Source organism: Equus quagga, chromosome 8 (genome assembly GCF_021613505.1).
Source record: "Equus quagga isolate Etosha38 chromosome 8, UCLA_HA_Equagga_1.0, whole genome shotgun sequence".
NCBI classification, from domain to species: domain Eukaryota; kingdom Metazoa; phylum Chordata; class Mammalia; order Perissodactyla; family Equidae; genus Equus; species Equus quagga.
The window spans coordinates 125,839,667-125,860,578 of record NC_060274.1 but is presented as its reverse complement, the minus strand read 5'-3'; the positions used below and the strand labels follow the sequence as shown (position 1 = coordinate 125,860,578).

Here is a 20,912-nt window from a genome sequence, read left to right as displayed (position 1 = left end):
GAAGAAACACTAGTCACAATCGCCCTTTCCCCTAAAGGGGCAGAAGGGAAGCTGGAACCCAGAGGAGATTGGAGAAAGATTAGTGAGAGGGGGCCTGGAATAACCAGCCCACAGTTTAGCTCCAAGAGGACAGGATACGGGGGGCTTTCCGAAGTTGAGGTGTCCAGATGGCAAGGCCAAGTGAAGCCTCTTTCCCTGGGCAGGGCCGGCGAGGAGCCGGATCGGGGGGCTCAGGGCATCCCTCCACACCTGACTGGTCCAGGTTTCCAGCCTGGCAGGAGGATCCGCCCCCCACTCTGCCCAGGGAACTCTCCCCTCTCGGCAGCCCCCTCCCTGACCTCCGAGTTTCTGCCCAGCCCCACTGCTGCCTCACCCCTTCGTGCCTCCTCTCCAGCCCTGCCTTTTCCCAGGGGACCCGGCTCAAAGCCTCCACCCCAATTTCTACTTCGAAGGGCCTGTTCTTGGCGGGCCCAGCCCTGTCTCCTGCTGCTTCTCCCCACGGCCCCAAGGGAGCCGGCTTCCACGGCGGGTCTCACATCGGGCGGATCTCGGTGGGATCGTGGTTCAGAGCGGGGGTCGGCAGGAGTTTCCCAGACCGACCCCACCGACCGACGGTCGGGAGACTCGATCCCACTGCGGGAGCGCGGCGCAGACACACGCCCGCGGGCACTCGCGATTCACAGACAGCAGCGCAGACACTCGCTGGCTCCCCTCCCCCGAACACACCCCCTCCTCTTCCCCCCAACTCCTCACGCCTCCCCCGCCCCCACCCCCGCGCTCCACCTTTTGCCTGGCTCCTCCCTCGACGCCCGCGAGCACCCCCCCTCGCAGCCCGAGTGCCCTTCCTCCATGCCTCCTCTCCCTCCTCCACCCTTCCCCCACACTCCTCCCTTCCCTCCCCCTTCTTCCCTTCCCCCCGTCCCTTTGCTCCCACTTTCCATCACCTACTCCGGCCGTCGTCCCTGCAGACCTTCACCTGCCCGCCTAACCCTGCTGTGCGCCCTCCCGCGACCCCGCTCCAGGTTACCCTTGCCCCCTACCTTCCCCACCGGGTGCCCCCCTGCTCCCCTCCCACTTCCTCGCTCCCCTCCCCCTCCAGGGCACCGTTTCCCCGCTCCCGCTCCCTCTCCCTCCGCGTCTTTTCCTCTCCCCTCCCCGCGAAGTTTCGGGGCTGTCAGTCTGTCAGTCTTTCGGGCGGTCCGCACCCGAACTGCAGGCAGCGGGCGCCATCGCGAGCCGAGCCGGCCGGGGCGCCTGGGTCCCGGCAGCAGCGGGGAGACCCGGCCGGCCGGCAGCCAGGTCCGGGCGGTGGAGGCGCCTAGCCGCTGGCGGCCCCGCCCGCGTCCCCTTACACACCGACACTCAGTCACTGCCCGCTCCGCGCAGGTGACAGCCCCGGGGGCGGGGGCGCGGAAAGCGCAGGAGGGGGTGGGGTGGAGGGGAAAGAAGGAGCAGGGTAGGGGCAGGGGCTGGAGGAGGGAGGGCAGGGCTGGGGAGTCAGGGTGGTGGAGGAGAGAAGGGAGCTGGAGGGACCGGCGGGGCTGGGAGAGGGGCCGGTGGGAGTCCGGTGGGAAGGGGATGGGAAGCTCACGAGAAGAGTGAGTGGGGAGTCTCAGGGGAGGGGAGAGGGAGTGTGGGAGGGGGCCGCGGGGGAAGGGGAGGAAAAACCTGGCGCGGGGATCGGGCCGGTTGGGAGGGGCGGGAGAGAAGGGCTGACAGGTGAGCCCGGAGCCAGGGAGGGGCCGGGACGCGGAGTGAGGTCCGAGCGGAGAGGCTCCGCGGGTCGCACGGAGGCGCGGCGGTGGGACGGGAGGGGTCTGGTCGGGAGGAAAACTTGGGAGGGGTGAGAAGTCAGTGGGGCGCAGGAATGGGGAAGGGAACCACTGAGAGGAAGGGGAGGGCAAGCGGAGGTGTGCTGGGAGGCAGGGGTGGGGAGGGGCAGGGCCGGTGAGAGGGTCCGGAGTGAGCGGTAAGCCTCAGCCCCACAGGCTTGGGGGACAGGGGACGGGGGGCGGGGGGAGCTCGGGGAGCGGACTGGAAGGGGGAGGGGAAGAACGGTTCTGGGGACTGGGGACCGGGAGGGAAGGGAAGCGAGAGCCTGCTGGGGAGGCAGAGGGGGAAGGGAGACGGGGGCCTCGGAGGGGAAGGAGAACTGCAGGAGGGAGGGAGGAGGGTAGTGTGGGGAGAGGGGGGAGGAAGGCTGGGGAGAGGGGAGGAGGGAGGGAACTGAGGTGAAGAGAGGAAAGGAGAAGGAAGGGAAACCGGAGTGGGGGAGGAGAGGGAGAGGGGAGGGGAGGCAGAGGGCGGTGTTGGGGAGGAAGGAAAAGAGGAGGGGAAGGGAAGGGAGAGGGTGTGCAGCCGGGGGAGGGGGATGGAGCCGGGAGGGAAGGGAGAGGGGAGGGGGAGGGGAGCGCTGCCGTGGAGACTGCCCAGAGCAGAGGGTCAGGGGGCGGTGGCTGGGGACCGGAGGGGGCCGGGAGGGGGCCGGGAGGGGTTGGCCGAGCTGGCTGCGGGCAGGGGGAGGAGCTGGAGGGGCGGGGCAGGGGGCGGAGCTGGGGAGCCAGCCAGAGTCGGTGGGGAGAGAGGGCGGAAGGCAGAGGCAGAGGGAGAAGGGAGGGGCAGAGGGAAGGCTGCCAGAGAGATTGGGGGGAGGGGAGTCTGCTGGGGGAGGGGCCGGGAACCCGCTGGAAGAGGAGCAGGGATAGGGGCTCGAGGGCGAGGGCGGGGTGTCCCTGCCTGGGGAAGCCCCACGGAAAGGGACGTTGGTTCTGAGGTAGGGTTTTGGGGAGAGGAAGGAAGAGCCATTTCTTGCCTTCAGCGGGGACCCTCCTGGGGGGGGCTCCCCCACCAGTTGCCCAAGAGTGACACTCTCATCTGCCCCTCGCTGGCTCCTATTTCACCAGCTCCTTCAGTGACAGCTGGTGGGCCTAGGAGCTGAAGTTCCCTACTCCCCACCCTGGTCTCCCACCCTCCACACTCTCTCCAGAGAATCGATTGATTCCGGACACCCCCAGGCAAGGCGGTGGGGGTGGGGAGCGCTGATGGGCTGGGGTTGGCTCTGAGACCTGCCAGGTGAGGGGGTGTGCTGAATTCAAGAGCTGACCCGAGCTGGCAGAAATGGCTTCAAGGCCTTCTCTTTGGGCCACCTTCAAAGATCTGTTTGCTTTTTAAAAGCCATCTTTCCTTGTTGCCCTCACCTGTACCTGGGGACATCTGCTTAGGAGCTCCTGGGGATAGCTGATGGGGAGAGCCTGGGCAGAGCTTGGGCCCAGGTGGAAGCTCTCATGAGAAGCATCTGAAGAGGATGTATTTTCTCCTTAGGGTCTGTGGCCTGACCCCAGGAAGAGCTCCCTGGGTTGCCATGAGAGAGACCTTGGAGGCCCTCAGCTCCCTGGGTGAGCCAGCAGAACTGGAGGAACTTGGGGGGTGGGGTGGGAAGTAGGAGGATTCAGGGGCGTGCTAGGCCTGCTGCTTCCCTACAGTTCAGACGGCAGAGCCATCCTCAGGAGACTGCAACCCCAAGACCCCAGAGGGTGTGTGTGAATGGCTGGCCCATGTTGGAGGTTGTGCTAGACTGTCTGTGCGCATGCGTACTCGCAGAGCACCAGGGTATTTGAATCTATCCTAGCTCTTCTGTCGCCTGTCCTTGACTCACAAAGGGGCTGAGGTTGATATCTGGCCAGGGGAGCCTGGCTGTCCCCTGTCCGTGCTGGCTAGAGACCCTCCCTTCCTGAACCAGTTGGGAGAAGCCCCTTGGGTGGGCTGGGGAGGGGAAGAGCCCCGGCCTTTGATCACCTGTTCTGAACTGGATGCTTTACTTGGACCCATCCTTCTGCCTGTTACAGGATTTTCTGTGGGACAGCCAGAGATGGCCCCCCAAAGTGAGCCTGGGGAACGGTCCCATCATGCCCAGGGGCAGATGTCCTCTCCCCAGGAAGACAGAGCGCTGGGCATGGGCGCAGGTAAGTAAGTGGAGGCCGTGGATGGTGGCACAGGCAGAGTCTTCCTTTCTTCATCGAGTATTTACTGAGCACCTACAAAGTGCGACGTGCTCTTCTAGGCATTTGGAATACCTCAGTGACCAACTAGACAGAGATCCCTGCCTTCCAGGAGCTTAACCCTAGTGAGGGCAGAGTCAACAAACAACACATGTAAAAATAAGTGCACTTACAAACAGTGTTAGAAGAGGATGTGTGCTATGGGGGGATAACGCAGGGTGAGGGGCCGGAGACCGCGGCAAGTGGGGATGGACAGGCTGTCGGATTAAATAGGGTGGTGGGAGTAGGCCTCATTGGGAAGTTAAGATTTGAGCAAGATTTGATAGCAGTGGCGGAGGTGGCTAAGCAGATGCCAGGAGAAGATATCTAAGGAAGGGGCTCGCCTGGCTTTTTGACATCCCAATCTTCTCCAATGACTTGCCTTGGAACGGGGGTGCATCTGGTGGCTGGGAGGTCCCCAGCTCTCCTCCTAGGAGCCTCACATAAGCCTCAGGGCAAGGACAGCTCCTTGCTTCCACTGTCTTAGAGGCGCTTATTCCAGAAACTCCTCCCAGTTGTGGCTTTTGCAGCTGCTGCTTGACAGAGCCTGAGGCTGCCCTGGGGCAGCTGGGGATTCAGTTCATGCAGGTACGATGTGGGACCCAATCCTGCCTTGCCGGTGGGACTGGGGTTTCAAATGCCCCTGCTCTCTAGCACCAGCGGGGGCCTCTGTCCATCTGTGATGTGTGCGGAGTCCTTGAGGTGTCCTGTTCTCTGCCAGGGCATGAGGCCCCCAGACTGGAGGAAGGCGCCCACACTGAACAAGCTGAGGCTCCCTGCAGAGGAGGCCAGGTGTGCACAGCACGTAAGGCTGAGCCCACAGGCTCCTGCCCAGGTGAGTCTTCCCATCTCTCCAACCCAACAGGGGCCCTGCAGGCTCCACAGCTGCTATTTGATGGGGCGGCCACTCCAGGCCCTTCCAGCTCAAGATGAGTCAGGCCCTGGCACCTTTCTGCTGTAGAGGTCAGAGGGAATTCCAAATCCATAGACAACAGGAATCAGAGAGGCTGGTCACCAAGAGAAACACACCCTCACCTCAATATCCTCTAGCAGTCCTAACTTCGCCTCCTATCTCCCCCAGTCTAAGGAATACTTGTTGATTGCTTGAATTACTGTTCCCAGGAAGACATATGGCATTGATCAACCTTTTCATTGTCTCTCCCTAGACGTGCTCCCTCCCCCAAAACCCTACTGATCTCGGTGGTACCCATATGCTCCAAATCTGTTGTGTTGACTCATTTTCCCCATACTCAGGGCAATCGAGCGATTGAGTCTCTGTCCACAATCCTGCTCCTCACTTCCTTCCACTACCACCAACCTTAGCATCTTTTGCCTGAGTGATGTCATTTGTTCCACTAGGATTTATTTAGTGCCCTTACTAGGTCCAGGCTGTGTGAGATAGAGTGGAAAGAGGCTCTACACGGACACAGACCCTGGTTTGAATCCTTGCTCAACATTTTCTAGCCGAATGATCTTGGATGGGCTTCCTCACCTCCAAGAGCCTCAGTTTGTCCACCGGTAAACAGGGATAAGAGTAACTCCAAGGTTGTGAAGGTTTCTGCCAGTGTATAGACTGTGTCATCTACAGTTGGCACTCAACAAATGGTGGCAATCGTCATTTTTATTAGACATATAAAGAAATAGAACCACAAGACATCTGCCCTCCAAAAGCTAAAATCCAGTCAAGATAACACTAATATGAACTGGAATAAAGAATTAAAAGAAAAACTAACAATAAAACCATGTCACAATGAGTGTAGAAGTGTTAACAGTAAGTGCTATAGGTGTTTATATAAGAGATCCTCATGCATTGGATTTCTCAAAGATTTTGTTCATTTGTGCTGCATTTTGAGAGAGGTGTAGACCTCAGCTCTGATGAGGGTGGGGTGGAGGATGGGAAAACATTCTAGGCTGAGAAAAGGCTTTAAGGCAGGAACGTTGACATGTGACTGTCACCACCTTAGCTGAAGTGAAGGGTTTATGCCTGAGAGCAGTAAGAAAATTTATCCTGTAAATAATAGAGAGCTATTGATGGTTCTTGAGTAGAAGAGTGGCACAATGAAAATGAAAGCGATATCACAGTAGAATAAATAATTGTTTGGAACTAATGAATCAGTAAAAGAAACTGGGAGTAAATCTAATTGTGACGATCCATGTGTAACGTAACCAAGGATCAAGCTATTATGGACTTTTAGAGCCAGACAGGAACTCAGATCATCTGGTTCAATGGTTCTCAAAGACGAAGCACTTTGCGAGCTGGAAAGAAAGAGACCAGATTCACACACCCTGCTGCCATGGACGCATTTTGTAAAAGTTCCCCAGGAGACTGTGATGTGGCCCCAGGTTAGGAACCCTTACACCTAAGCAAACCAACAAACTTAGCTCAAGGAGGTAAGTTAGGCAGGGTCATACTGCTGGTTAGTGACAGAGGAGAACCAAATGGACACTCCAGGCCTGGGCCCTGAGCTGCTTCCTCTTGGCTGGGCCACTGCAGTGCCCAAGAGGGCCAGAGCTCCAGCGGAACACATCTCAGACCTGCTCCCCAGGGGCCTCCCTGCCTCTCCAGAGGTTGGCACCACTCATCGCCTCCTCAAGTCCTCTTCCCACACTGAGATTTCCCACCTGGCCGAAGAAGCAAAAATGGAAGAGCGGTGGGGGCTGGGCGGGGGCCCTGTGAGAGACAACAGGGAGGACGACAAAGGTCCGCTGGGGCCACCAGGGGCAGCTGGAGAGCAAGAGCAGCTGAAAGATGAGAGGCGAGGTTCCGAGGCCAGCGATTGGGAGGAGGAGACTGAAGTCCCGCTGTTCAAGTCAGCGGGTAGGTCTGGGAAGGTCAGGTCTTTGGTGATAAGCCTGCTGAGCGGCAGCCAATTTGCAGGATGTGGCGGGAGCTGCTCAACAGGAGATGAGAGACTGTGGTTCCATAAAGGAGCCAGCTGGACAGGAAGGTTGGGGGTGGCCACGGAGGGCATATGAACCCCGCCGAAGCCTGAGGACTGGACCTTGAGCAACATTCGTCTTCAGGGGCGCAAGAGTAAGCTGATGCTACTACAGAGGCAGGAGAGGCGCTCCTGGAGACAAGACACGGGAGCCTGGAGAGGGGTTCACCGCCGTCCCAGGCCGCAGAGAGGGAAGGAGGAGGACTGGGCGGTGATGCCCGGATTTGGTCATCCCCAGGAACCTCCCAGTAGAGTGGAGAGAGCAGAAGCCAGACTGCAGGGCTCCAGGAGGTGGTGGTTGTATTGGGGAAAAAAAATTACATAAATAAACGTGGGGCTTAATAGACTTGTTTTGACTTTTTAGGCGACGAGTGGATGACTCGGAAGGTGAAGGTGGAAAAGGAGGATCAGGAGGCCGAAGAGGAGGTCGAATGGCCCCAGCATCTATCATTACTCCCCGGCCCTTTTCCCGCGCCTGACCTGGGGCCTCTGGCCGCCGCGTATAAGCTGGAGCCGGGCGCCCCAGGGGCATTGGGTGGGCTTGCGTTGGCGGGGTGGGCCCCCGCCTCCGAGAAGCCCTATGGCTGCGGGGAGTGCGAGCGGCGGTTCCGGGACCAGCTGACCTTGCGGCTGCACCAGAGGCTGCACCGCGGCGAGGGCCCCTGCGCCTGCCCGGACTGCGGCCGCAGCTTCACGCAGCGCGCGCACATGCTGATGCACCAGCGCAGCCACCGCGGCGAGCGGCCCTTCCCGTGCTCCGAGTGCGACAAGCGCTTCAGCAAGAAGGCCCACCTGACCCGCCACCTGCGCACGCACACCGGCGAGCGGCCCTACCCGTGCGCAGAGTGCGGCAAGCGCTTCAGCCAGAAGATACACCTGGGCTCGCACCAGAAGACGCACACGGGCGAGCGGCCCTTCCCCTGCACTGAGTGCGAGAAGCGGTTTCGCAAAAAGACGCACCTGATCCGCCACCAGCGCATCCACACGGGCGAGAGGCCCTACCAGTGCGCGCAGTGCGCACGCAGCTTCACACACAAGCAGCACTTGGTGCGGCACCAAAGGGTGCACGAAGCGGCAGGCCGCACCCCGCCCTCTCCTGACGTGCCCAGTTCCCCTGCCCCGTCCCCCACTCCGTCCCCGCCCGGGCCTAAGCCTTTCGCCTGCTCCGACTGCGGCCTGAGCTTTGGCTGGAAGAAGAACCTCGCCACGCACCAGCGTCTGCACCGCAGCGAGGGGCGCCCCTTCGGTTGCGAAGAGTGCGCACTGGGCGCCACCGTGGACCCCGCTGCTGCCGAGCCCTTGGCCGGCGTGCCCCGAAGCACAGCGGCGCCCCAGGGCGCTCCCGCGAGCGAGCGGTCCCTCTTCTGCCCGGACTGCGGGCGCGGCTTCGCCCACGGCCAGCACCTGGCACGGCACCGGCGGGTGCACACCGGTGAACGACCCTTCGCTTGCGCGCAGTGTGGCCGCCGCTTCGGCTCGCGGCCCAATCTGGTCGCCCACTCCAGGGCCCACAGTGGGGCCAGGCCTTTCGCCTGCACGCAGTGCGGCCGCCGCTTCAGCCGCAAGTCGCACCTAGGGCGCCACCAGGCGGTGCACACGGGCAGTCGGCCCCACGCCTGTGCCGTCTGCGCCCGCAGTTTCAGCTCTAAAACCAACCTGGTCCGCCACCAGGCCATCCACACCGGCTCCCGCCCTTTCTCCTGCCCGCAGTGCGGCAAGAGCTTCAGCCGCAAGACTCACCTGGTGCGGCACCAGCGCATCCACGGCGACGTCGCCCACCCGGCCTCCGATGCTGACCTCTCGGCCCCAGCCTGGCCCACTGCCGCCGAGGTAGCCGCGCCTCCGCTCTTCTTCTGAGCCTGGTCATCAGGACCCTTCCTTGGCCCACTGGTTCGAGAGACCCATGCCCGACATCTGGGCGCGTGAGGACAATGGCGTGGACTGCTGCCCATTTTCCTTCCCTCTCAGTCTTGGGGAGAAGTCTGGAAAGGACAACCAGCTTTGACATTCTATGACAGACCATGCTAAGAGTGAACCCTTGCTGGGAACAGTTCAGGCCTGAGAACTTGGAAGACTCCCCCCGAGAGACCCCATCAGAAAGCAGACTTTTCGGGACCACCCCTGGCCAAGGGCTGACTGAGTCAGGAACCTTTACAGGGGGGAGGAAAGAATGTATCTGTGTACTTAAAGTGTCATTAAAATTACAACCTGAAGGTTCTGGGGCTGTTAAATGAGCCAGGGGAAGGGACCCCTGACTCTTCTTATCCACTCTCCCACCTTAAGTCCACACACAGACACCCTTCCCTTCCTGTCCTGGGTGAGTTAAATTTAACCAGCTGCTGGCAATCGGCTCTACCAAATCAAAATACGACACAGCTAACTGCCAAACCACTACCCTGCTCCCTGCTCCTAGCTCCGAAATTTGACAAGGGAGGAACTAGCGTACATTTCTCATGCCAGGTGTTGAAGGCTAGAACTGTAGAGAATGCAGGGTGGGGGGGGGGGCAGGATGCCCTTTGGCCATCCCCATGGAGACGGGCGGAGTGCCACCTGGAGCTCTGGTGCTCTGCCTCTGTTGGCAGCTCTCCCAAAGGGATCTTAGAGCAGCAGCCCCACCTGCCCTCCTGCCTGGAAGGACGTCCACGGCAGATGAAGGTGGCTTTCCCCCCACACTTTCTAAGGTTCTGTCTTTATGACGGCTGCTTGATGCAGATGCCTCTGTAGCTGCATTTCCCCAGTCTGGGCAGGTAGGAGAGCCCGGGGGGCTGGCAGTGAAGGGGAGGGGTGAGATGATGGGGAACGTGTCAGACTCGGCATGAGAAGTCTTGGCTTTGACCCTCCCACTGCCTGTTGTAGGACTTGGAGCAGAGCACTCATTTTCCTGGGCCTCTGCTTTCTTATTACAATAAGATTGTTGATGTTGATGAGGGCTGAGGCCCTTTCCAATTCTAGCATCACTATTACCAAAAAAAACGCTAGCAAGCATTTACTGGGTGCCTACTATGTGCCAAGCACTGCCGTAGGCATGGGAAACGATGGTAAGCAAGACAGATGGGTCCTTACCCTCAGAGAGCTTACAGGAAACACGAGAAGTGCTGGGAGAGGGCGAGCACAGAGGCTCTTGGAGTGCACAGTGAGGGCATCCAAAATCTAGGAGAGGTCACGGGAGGTTGACAGGATGAGGACACTCCTAAAACAAAGCCTGAAGAATGGCCGTGAGTAGATGACGATTGAGATCAGAGAGGACAGTGTTCGCAGAAGACCAAAGTCCAGCATGGCTGGGGCATAGAGTAAGAGGGTATGAGAGGCCCGAGAAGTAGCCCCAGAGATAGAATGGGCAGGTGAGGAAAGCCTTTAGCACAAATGAAGGAGCTTGGTCTATCCAAGGGCAGTGGGAAGCCGAGGGAGGGGTAGGGCAGGGCAGGAACAGGATCACACTTTCATGATGTGTTTTAGAAAGATGACCGGCTGCCTGGGGAGGATGGCCTGGCTGGAGGGAGTGAGACTGGAGATCAGCACATAGCAGTCCTGGTGACACGTGGTGGTGACCACAGACCACGGTTGTGTCAGAGGAGAGGGAGAGAAGTGCTGGATTCAAGAGACACTTAGAAGGCAGCTGGTACAGGACTTGTTGACCAATGTGGACAGGGAGATGGAGGAGTTGATGACGTTGGCCTGATTTCTGCTGGAGTGACTGACTACCGGACAGTGGCCTTCCCCTGAGAGGGGCAACACGGAAGGAGCAGTTTCATGCTGGGGGAGCAGTCTTGGATCTGCTGAGTTGGTGTGACCAGTAGGAAGAGGAGCGGAGCTGGAGATAAACAGATCTGAGAACCATCGACAAGTTTCTGAAGCTATGGGAGACTGAACCATCTCCCCCAAGAAATGAGTGTGGAGTGGGCAGAGAGGGGCCCGGGACAGAACCCCGTGGAACACGAATATTCAGGGGGTGGTGTAGAGAGTGGTATGCCAGAGAATGGAGAGGAAAACCCCATGAGGCAACAGAGGAGCCCAGGGAAGACAGTGTTCCAGGAAAGAGGAAGAAGTCAAGAGCTCAGGGCTTCAAGTGACCACAGAAGTGAAGAACGTCCAAACCCTCTGGACTTCATAGCAAGGAGGTCATCGGCAACCCTGGCGAGAACGGCTTCAGGGCAGTTGGGGCGGATTCAGATCGCATGGGAGTCACGAAAGCAGAGGCCCAGAGACGGTGGAAGGAAGTGAGACTGGACGCGGGTGAGCGACTGACCTTGGCTGGGACGCCTCTTTCTCTGTGGGGTGCGGAGGGGAGGAAAAGGTGGGCGTGACCGCCATGAGATTTTAGGCTCCTTGGCCGAGAATGAGTAGGTGACTCCTGGGGAATGTGGCAGTGTGGCCGTAAACAGAAGCTGTTGTGTTTGGCCCCAGCAGCATTTTAAATACCTGGAAATTTCACAGGAAAATCTGGACTTCAGCTTCTCTCGTGAAAAGTTGGAAGATCTGGCAGCTGGTGGCTGGGGCTGAGCAGAAGCTGGCCTCTTCATACTAAGGGACAGGAATGGCAGTGCCTCGGCCCTCGCACTCCCCATTGGCTACATTCTTTGAAGTCGCTTCCTGGCCTCTTAGGCACTGAGGTTGTGATTCAGCTAAACTTTTAAATTCAAACACGTGAAAGCAACATTTGTGCTGGTTGAACCAATGTTTATATTTCTCTAAACATTCTGGGATTCTTGTGTAAGAACAGCTTTTAGATCCTGCAGCATATTTGCTGAGACTCCATGTGCGAGGCATTTCTAGGATTTCACATTCTCTTGAATCTTCTCGATGAGGCGTATGTTTGTCCTTTCAGCTTGTTTGCAAATAGTCAAAAGTCATTTCATGTCAAGCCTGGTGGTAATCAAAACAGAAGACGTGCCAAACAATGCACTGTGTCTGCAATGAAGAACTGGGGTTTCTGAGGGCTGTTCCCAGGGAGGAGTTCAAGACTCGAACAGTGGTGGTCTCATTGAAACTCATATATACCCCCCACGCCACCCAGATATGAGCCCAGGGTATGACTATCTTGGTAAAGCATCAACCTTTTTACCTTAGAACCATGTACTGGTATGTGAAAATGCTCTGAGAAGTAAAGCACAAATTTACTGTTATATATAGAAAAGACATGTTTTATTAATTAGTTAAAATTGATTGATTTTTCCCCAGTCTTGTTCCAAAAAGCAATTGATAGTCACCATTGGGTATAGAGTACCCAGTGCGTGCCCACTATGTACCAGCCATGTGACCAATACAGAGGTGTCTGACCAGGTCATGTGTCCATAGGAGCTCACGATGTGACGAGATGAGATATGAATGTCCATGAAACAGGACACTGGTGCTGAGTGACTCTGGGGCTCCGAGAGCTGAGGGAACAGAGAGAGCTCTGTGGAAGACGTGCGCCTGAACACGGGGCTGAGTGGAGACAGGGTTTGCATTTGTGGATGGAAGAAGAGAGAGGAAGGCTCCAACCTGTCTTCTCCTCACACACCTCTCCCTCAATGCCCCTCACAGTCCTGCTCTGTTCCTCACATCCTGTCCTCTCAACTCTCAGCCATCCCCAATCTATGATCCATCCTCCTTTCTTAACCTCCACAGAACCTGTGCTTACCAATCTGTTTTTTTTAAATTTTTTAAATTAATTAATTTTTTTGGTGAGAGAGATTGGCTCTCAGCTAACATCTGTTGTCAATCTTCCTCTTTTTGTTTAAGGAAAATTGTCCCTGAGCTAACATCTGTGCCAATCTTCCCCTATTTTGTATGTGGGATGCTGCCATGGCATGGCTCCGTGAGTGGTATGTATGTCCAAGCCCGGGATTCAAACCCAAGAACCCCAGGCCGCCAAAGCTGAGTGCGTGAACTTCACCACTAAGCCACCGGGCCAGACCCTCCCAATCTTTTTTTTTTCATGTGGCAAAATATACGGAACATGAAATTTACTATTTTAACCATTTTTAAGTATATAATTCAGTGGCATTAAGTACATTCTCAATGTTGTGTGGACATCACAAATATATTTCCAGAACCTTTTCATCATCCCAAACAGAAACTCTGTTCGTAATCGTTTTTCATGTAGTGGCTCGTTTAGGATGCTATTAGGGTCAGTGAGGAGGGCAGCTCCAGGCCTGGGTGACAGCCTGGAGTCTGTCCAAGAGCCCCACCCAGCTGTCCTGATAGTTGGGAGAACGCACTCCCAACAAGTTAGAAAACGCTTTTCCATCCCACAGACCCAAATTCTTGCCTATGAAGGAGATGGGGGCCAAATTCACTAATCACTAAAGTGATGGCTGTCTGGCAAATTTCCCTACATTGTAAAGGTCCATGGAGGTGATAAACACTACGGAGGCCTGAATGCCCCCAGGCATCCACCTGGTCTTTCCTCATGGCTTAGACTTTATTAGAGTCCACAGTCCTCTGTGGCACACCTCCACCCCATCTCAAAAGGGTGGGCTAGGGGACAGCTATCACATTGCTGTCATTTTCCACAATTTTTGGTGGCCATGGACTCAGGCGATCTGTACACCTAAGAGCCAGAGACTCTCGCATGTCTGGCAGACACTTGCCCTTCCTCTTAGTCCTTTTCCTGGGCTTCCATCTCCTTCCTATCCCACTCTTCTAACTCCAACTCATCTAAAGACCGAAGACCTGGGAGGTCTTAATTGGAAGCCAGCCCACTGCCATTCTGGTGATGCCCGTCGTGTTGGGGGAGAGGTGGAGAAAGGCAAGCATGCTGCCCTCCGCAGGGGAGCACAGCTGTGGTCAGAAGGCAGAACCTCTTCCCTGCCTGGGGCTCCAAGACCATCCCTGTGGCTCGGCTGGACCAATGAACAGGCACCCAAAGCACCCACGAGCTCTGTTCCTAAGTTGTTGCTGCCACTGCACTTTGAGCAGGAGGGTAAATGGTCAGTGAAGGAGCCAGCTTCATGTGTTCTGCATAAACCATATGGCCCGTGTACGTTGTATCAGAAGATAGTCAGATGCTCAGAATGCTCCTATTGTCCATCTAGGTAACACCATGCTTGGGAAAGTAAATTAGCAATAAAGAGGACGTTTGGCAGCGATGGAATGAGCAACACGAAGTGGGCAGACTTGTGAGATCCTTATCCAGGCTTTAGGGAAGTCTGCCTATCACACGATTCTAAGACAAGGAGCCTTCCGTGTGGCCTGACCTCCTGTACCGCCTCCCTCTCCGGGGGCAGGGTTGGACAGAGAGAACTGCCGTTGGTGTGGCCGGCCCAACGTCTCTGTGAATCTCGAGTCAGAAGGATTCCCTATGTCTCCCCGGCCTGGCCGACTCAGCAGGCAGGGACACTCCGATGTTTTAATTATTCACCATTGAGACTGGCTGACCTTTAAAGTCTACCCAGCCTGGTGTAAACATAGGGAATTGAACGAAAGATGTCGCCCTCTTGTCATTTGGAATCCAGATGTTAGATAAGCAGCTGGTCACTTTGGGGCCCTGAATTCTCGGTGCGCTAGGAGAGCCCCAGAATAAGTAAAAGCCCAGGCCCCGGACTCACAAACCTGAACTTGCATCCCACCTCCACCCCGTCTCAAAAAGTGGAGCTGGGGAACAGCTATCTCACTGCTATCATTTTCTAGAATTTTCAGTAGCCACAGACTCAGGTGAGCTATACACCTAAGAGCAAGGGAGAGAAGGCTTGAGTTTCACAAAACACCTAGAGCATCACGTGTGGTGGTGTGGCTGTTCCTCCAAACGCAGGTACTGGAGGAGTTCAGAACAAGGGGAGGCTGTGGGCTGGGGCAGTCAGGGACGGCTTTGCAAGCAGGAGGTGCCGAGTGAGTCTTGGAGGGAGCTAGGACTGGAATAGACCAAGAGGAGGTGGGAGAGCTGGGAAAAAGGCAGGACGACGTGTACTTAAGCCCTAAGGAGTGCGATCAGGCGTGGTACTACAGCAGATTAGGCACTGACAACAATCACGTTGAGAGGAGAAGGGGTCATATAGCTCCGTGTCAGTGCAGAGAAAACTATCCTCTCCAGGGCACCCGCCTCCAGTCCCTCTACTGGCAAGGTACGGAATAATCGGGACTGCCCTCTTCCACAGCACTTCACAGAGCGGCTCCTGTGTCACACCTCCCTGTGTCAGCCACTTCAGAGAGGCTACCGAGGGATGGGGTAGGCAGTTCGAGAAAGGGTTGTAGTAATTACCATTAAGAATAATGGTAGCTAATATTTACCTAGTATTTCCTATGTGCCAGGCCCCAACCCAAGTTCTTTACGTATATACAGACACAGCCAATCTTCACAATAACTACCATTTTTATCCCCATTTTATAGATAAGGAAACTGAGGCACAGAGCAATGAAGTCACTTGAACAAGGTCATTCCTTCATTCAGCAGACATGCCTTGAGTATCTGCTGTGTGTCTGGCACTGTTAGATGCTGGAAATGATAATAACAGTCATGAACTAAAATGTCTCCACCACTTAGTACTCTACAAATTAAGGGTTTACAAGTGTTGCTGCGTTTTTCTCACTATCACCCTGTGGATGGGCATCATTGTCCTTGGTTGAGTTTTTCTGACGAGGTGAGAGGCTCAGAGAGTCTGAGTAACTTATATACAGTCACACTGTAGTCTGTGGTGAAAGCAACTCAGTGGTTTGATTCTAGAGGCTTTTAAAAAAATTATTATTTTTAATAATGTTGGATGAGGCCCAACATTCTGGATGTTTCCGTGAGGGTGTTTTTGTTTTTTTTTTTTAAAGATTTTTTTCCCCTTTTTCTCCCCAAAGCCCCTGGTACATAGTTGTATATTCTTCATTGTGGGTCCTTCTAGTTGTGGCATGTGGGACGCTGTCTCAGCGTGGCTTGATGAGCAGTGCCATGTCCGCGCCCAGGACTCGAACCAACGAAACACTGGGCCGCCTGCAGCAGAGCGCGTGAACTTAACCACTCAGCCATGGGGCCAGCCCCCTGTGAGGGTGTTTTTGAATGAGATTAACATTTTAAATTGGCAGACTCTGAGTAAATCAGATTGCCCTCCATAATGTGGGTGGGCCTCATCCGACCAGTTGAAGGCCTGAATAGAACCAAGACTGCCCTCTCCTCAGTAAGAGGCATTTTAGCCAGCAGAGGGCTTTCAGACAGCAGCGTTGGCCCTTCCCATATGTGTAGATGCACTCCTAATGGTTCTCTTTCTCTGGAGAACCCTGACTGATACATCTTGCAAAACGGAAAGCCTGTACCTATTGCACAATAACTCCCCGTTCACACAGCCCTCAGCCCCTGGCACCCACCATTCTACTTTCCATCTCTACAAATCTGACTACTCTAGGGACCTTACGTAGGTGGAATCATATTGTATTTGTCTTTTTGTGACTGGCTTATTTCACTTAGCGTGATGTCCTCAAGATTCATCCATGTTGTAGCATGTCACAGGATTTCCCTCCTCTTTTTAAGGCTGAATGATATTCCATTATATGTATAGACCAAACGTTGTTTATCCATTCATCCGTCGATAGACATTTGGTCGCTTGCACCTTTTGGCTATTGTGAATACTGCTGCTGTGAACATGGGTGTGCAAGTATCTCTTAGTGTCCCTGCTTTCAGTTCTTCTGGGTGTGTATCCACAAGTGGGATTGCTGGATCAGATGGTAACTCTATTTTTAATTTTCTGAGGAACCGCCACACTGTTTCCAAGGCAGCTGCACCATTTTGCATTCCCATCGGCAGCGCACAAGTGTTCCAGTTTCTCTACATCCTCACCAATAGTTGTTGTTTTCTGGTTTTTTGATAGCAGTCATCTTAATGGGTGTGAGGTGGTGTCTCACAGTGGGTTCGATTTGCATTTCCCCAGAACCTGTACTTTGAGACTCCAAACTCTGCTGTCTCCTTGCAGAGAGGACCCTCACATTCCTGGGCTTTGAGGCGCTCAGTGGGCGGATCTAGTGGTCAACAGGTAAGAGAAGTGTGCGAAGGGTCATGGGACAAAGAGGGGGAAGCAATGAATTACACCTGGAGGGCCCGGAGGCGTCTCTGGGGAGGTGAGGTCAATCACCGAGACCACACCTCCTTGGATTAGGCCCTCGGCCAGCTAGGCAGTGTGGTCACACTCGCCACAAGTTAATGCAGGCCTGTCTCCTGGAAGAGGAAAAGGGGCTCCAGCCTCAGCGCTCAAGACAGCAAGCCACATTCCAGGCGGCAGATGCCTGAGAAAAAGCACAAAGCAGCTGAAAGTGAGCTTGGGTGTCTGTTGCAAAATGCTCCCTTTCCAGAAGCTTCCTTTCCAGATTGTGAAGGATGGAGTGGCCCTAAGGCGGGGATCTGGGAGTCTGCATCGAAGGGTAGCTGTGAGCTGTAACTGTAAGTAGTTAGGAAGGCTGCGCAGGCTGAAGCTGTTTCCACAGTAAACATTCATGGTGACATCCTGAGCAGAGGCAGGGGACGAGGCTCTGGTGTCCAGGCAAGTGTCTCATGTCCCCTGAGACAGAGAGACAGGTGGCCCTGAGGGGACACGAGGAAGGAAGTGTGTGGGGGGAACGTGGCAGAATCGCAGGATGTGCTCATGGAACAGATGGGAAGGAACCTGGGCCCAGAGCCTAGGGTCACACGCTGCTGTGACACGCGCAGCCGCCCTGTCTCCGGGCCCTGGTACCTGGGAACTGCCTGGAAGTTGCCGGCCCTGCCCGCCTCCCCCTGCACACACACGGGGCAGGGCTGAAGCAGCTGGGTCTGCGCTACGGGACTCCCTCAGCACACTCACTGTTGGTGCCCAGGGCTGCCATAACACAGCACCACAAACTGGGGGCCTAAAACAAGAGAAATGTATTCTTGCTCAGTCCTGGAGACCAGAAGTCCAACACCAAGGTGTTGGCAGGGCCGCGCTTCCTCTGAAGGCTCTGGGGAGGAGCTCTTCCAGGCCTCTCTCCCAGCTTCTGGTGTTGCCGGCAGTCCTAGCTGTTCCTTGACTTGTAGACGCGTCACTCCAATCTCTGCCTGCATCCTCACATGGCCTTCCCTCCCTGTGTGTCTTTCTCTGTGTCTCTTCCCCTCTTCTTCTTCTTCTTCTTCCTTTTTTTTTTGTGAGGAAGATTGGCCCTGAACTAACATCCGTGCCAATCTTCCTCTAGTTTATGTGGGATGCTGCCACAGCGTGACTTGACAAGCGGTAGAACCCCGGGCCACCAAAGCGGAGTACACGAACTTAACCACTACTCCACTGGCTGGCCCCTCTTCCCCTCTTCTCATAAAGACCCAGTCATATTGGATTAGGGCCCATCTTAATGACCTCATCTTAATTTGATTATATCTGCAAAGACCCAATTTCCAAATAAGGTCACTTTCTCAGGTACTGGGGTTAGAACATCAACAGGTCTCTTTAGGAGACACAATTTAACCCATAACAGGGACCTTCACAGAGATACTGTGCCAAAGCTGGAGGAGGAGAGACTGAAATGCAGGCTCCTGGGGTTGGAGGGGATGGGCCAGCTCGATGGATGAAGGAAGGAGCTGGGACAGCCCCCTTCAGCTCAGAGGCAGGGCGGTGGACCTGGACCCCAGGGCTTACACTCCCCAGAGCTCTTGCGCTTCCGTGGGATAGGCTGGGAGATTAGCTCTGGAGATGCATCGTGGCGTTCCAAAAAGCTAAAAGATAACAAAAATTTTGCTTCATGTTCCTTTATTCGACGAGCGATTTTTTAGATTTATGTTTTCTTGATTCTGTAACAGTAAAATAGCTTTGACATGACAGCAAACAAAGAAAAAGCACAGATGACTTAGGAGACTGTAGGAGCAGCTGAGAGCCGAGCTTTCCTCCGTCAGAGAGGAGTGTGTTGTTTAGCGTGTCTGTAAACCGTGTGCTGTGCGTGTGTGGGCGGGCCTGCTGCCCGGCTTATTGTGCAGACAGGGGATGGAGCAGCCACACTGGGCTGACGCTGCCTCTGAGCAGCAAGCAGGTTCGAAGGGGAGCTTGGGGGGAGGCGTTGAGAGAGATGGGCTGAGGCGGGGGGGCTTCTGGGCAGCATCTTGAGAGAGAGAGGATGGGCAGACTGCAGCGGGGCGGGGCCGGTGAGTGGGTCAGAAGACAGGGTGGTCTCCAGGAGTGAAAGATTCTTCTGACCCTGGGACTTGAGAAGCAGGGGCGAGGAGGAAGAGGGTACTAGGGGTCCTCAAGACAGAGGCAGTGCCGTCAGACAGGGCTTGACAGAGGCGTTTAGGAAATAGATTTTCTGGCCGCTGACAGAGGACAGGGCTTCAGGGCTGGGATGAGGGCAGCTCAGGGCAGGCCGTTCCTGGTCAATACCAGGACATGCATTTACGTCATGGGCTTATGTAACGTCATTATGTAACATCATTAGAGGCATCACAAATTGGATTCTATTTCAGGCTCTACAGAAGCCAGAACCCGGGCTCCCCTCCAGCCCAGCAAGGCAGTTACTTCGTGTTTCAGAGGCCCCTTTCTCCTTTTGGGATTTCTCCTCTCAAAGTTTTCCCTGGAGAGCTTTCAGGAGACCCTCGTGCCCCCAGCTCCTTCCCAGAAGGCCTGTAACTCTCTCCGAGTGGGCTGAGTCCTCGGGACCCTTTCCTCCAAAACGACGGGCCTCTCATCCATAGCATGCTTATGCTTTCCTGATGTATGCTCCACGCTGCACTTGCTCCCCAATGCACCATCCACCCAGGTCCAGGCTGGTGGACCACTTAGACTATCGATGTCTTCTTCTATTAGGTTTGGCCTTCAGCTTCTCTCACTTTCCTTCAACTATTAGTTTGGTCTTTCTCTTAGCTAGTTATTCCCCAGTTTAGAAACTTCCATTCATTTCCTTTAACTTAAAGGCATCTCTCAGTTGGAATATCCAAATTCCATAGTGGTTGGCACATTGTCTTGTGTCTGCTGTGGATGCGTCCATCTCCCTCTGTGGGTTGGGAGCTTCCCTGGCACCCAGCCTGGCACCCATGGCCCAGCCAGCACTCATAAACGTTTGTGGTTTTAATTCAAAGCCTTTTGCAGTTGGCCCAACAAACCTTTCAACTTGTTTCCCAAACCTCCTGGTACAAACCCTCCCTCACCACTGGCAGAGCTTGTTCTTGTCTCCCCAATGTGCCCAGTCTTTCCCACCTCCCCACTTTGCCTCCTTGTTTCCCCGTCATGAAGCACCCACCCACCTGATTTCCCAGATGGAGGTCCCTCCTCGCTGGCCTTTCCCGAGGCCCCAGCTGCCGGGATCTGGTGCCACTGTGTGCCGCTTTCTCAGATGCCATCTTCACATGCTTGCATCTCCACGTACCTGAGACTCACTGCGTGCTTGTTTTGACCGAAACTCTTGTTAATTCTCTGAGGTCCCTTCTGAGAGGGGTGATTGTCCTCATTTCCCCGGCAAAGCCATTATGGTGTGAGAACCTCGTCTCCCCAGGCAATGGGAGCAGCTCCAGGGCAGGTGTGGGGTTGAGTGTGTGGACTCCCAGGACCTGACACTGTGAGTGCTCACTGTGTGCTTGCCAAGCTGTGTCGTTGAAAGAAGAGCCTTTAGAAGGCCCACCCATCTCGAAATCTCTCCCCTCCTAGGGAGCCTTCCTGCCTAGAATCCACCTTCTCAGAGTCACATCTTTGCACTAAGTCACACTAACAGCCAAAGCACAGATCCTGGAGAGAGCATAAGTATTTGGCCATCCATTTTTTCCCTTGGCTGCAGGGAAGCTTAAAGCTAAATTTGCTGTTCGATGCAACTATCCGAGTTAGCCGTCTGATATATTCACTTACCTTGCATCTCCTCTCATTTAGCAGCTTTACTGTAACCTATGGCCTTCATCGGGGGTCCTCCAGACGCTCTATACAGTGTGACTTGACGAGAAGACAGCCACACAGACTCAGGAGGAGAGTACCACAGCTCAGGAGAGGGTACAGAGGAGGAGAGCAAGAATATTAGTGGGGAGGGGGGTGGGAATTGTCTAGACCATTGCTTCCTAAC

At 55.3% G+C, this 20,912-nt stretch overlaps 1 protein-coding gene across 10 annotated transcripts; it reads left to right on the top strand.

The window, feature by feature from the left end:
* Positions 1 to 933: 933 nt before the first annotated feature.
* On the top strand, positions 934 to 9,189 carry ZNF467 (zinc finger protein 467). Of its 10 annotated transcripts, XM_046670569.1 has the most exons (6): positions 1,062 to 1,386; positions 2,904 to 3,014; positions 3,322 to 3,395; positions 3,846 to 3,962; positions 4,759 to 4,872; positions 7,341 to 9,189. In XM_046670569.1, the coding sequence occupies exons 3-6, from the start codon at positions 3,362 to 3,364 to the stop codon at positions 8,831 to 8,833; spliced, it is 1,758 nt and encodes a 585-aa protein (XP_046526525.1). In that variant the 5' UTR covers positions 1,062 to 1,386; positions 2,904 to 3,014; positions 3,322 to 3,361; the 3' UTR covers positions 8,834 to 9,189. The 10 variants fall into 10 exon arrangements, with proteins under 10 accessions (XP_046526533.1, XP_046526530.1, XP_046526525.1 ...); XM_046670577.1 differs by lacking the exons at positions 1,062 to 1,386; positions 2,904 to 3,014 and adding an exon at positions 934 to 1,022; XM_046670574.1 differs by lacking the exon at positions 2,904 to 3,014 and having other exon boundaries at positions 1,061 to 1,386.
* Positions 9,190 to 20,912: the final 11,723 nt, after the last annotated feature.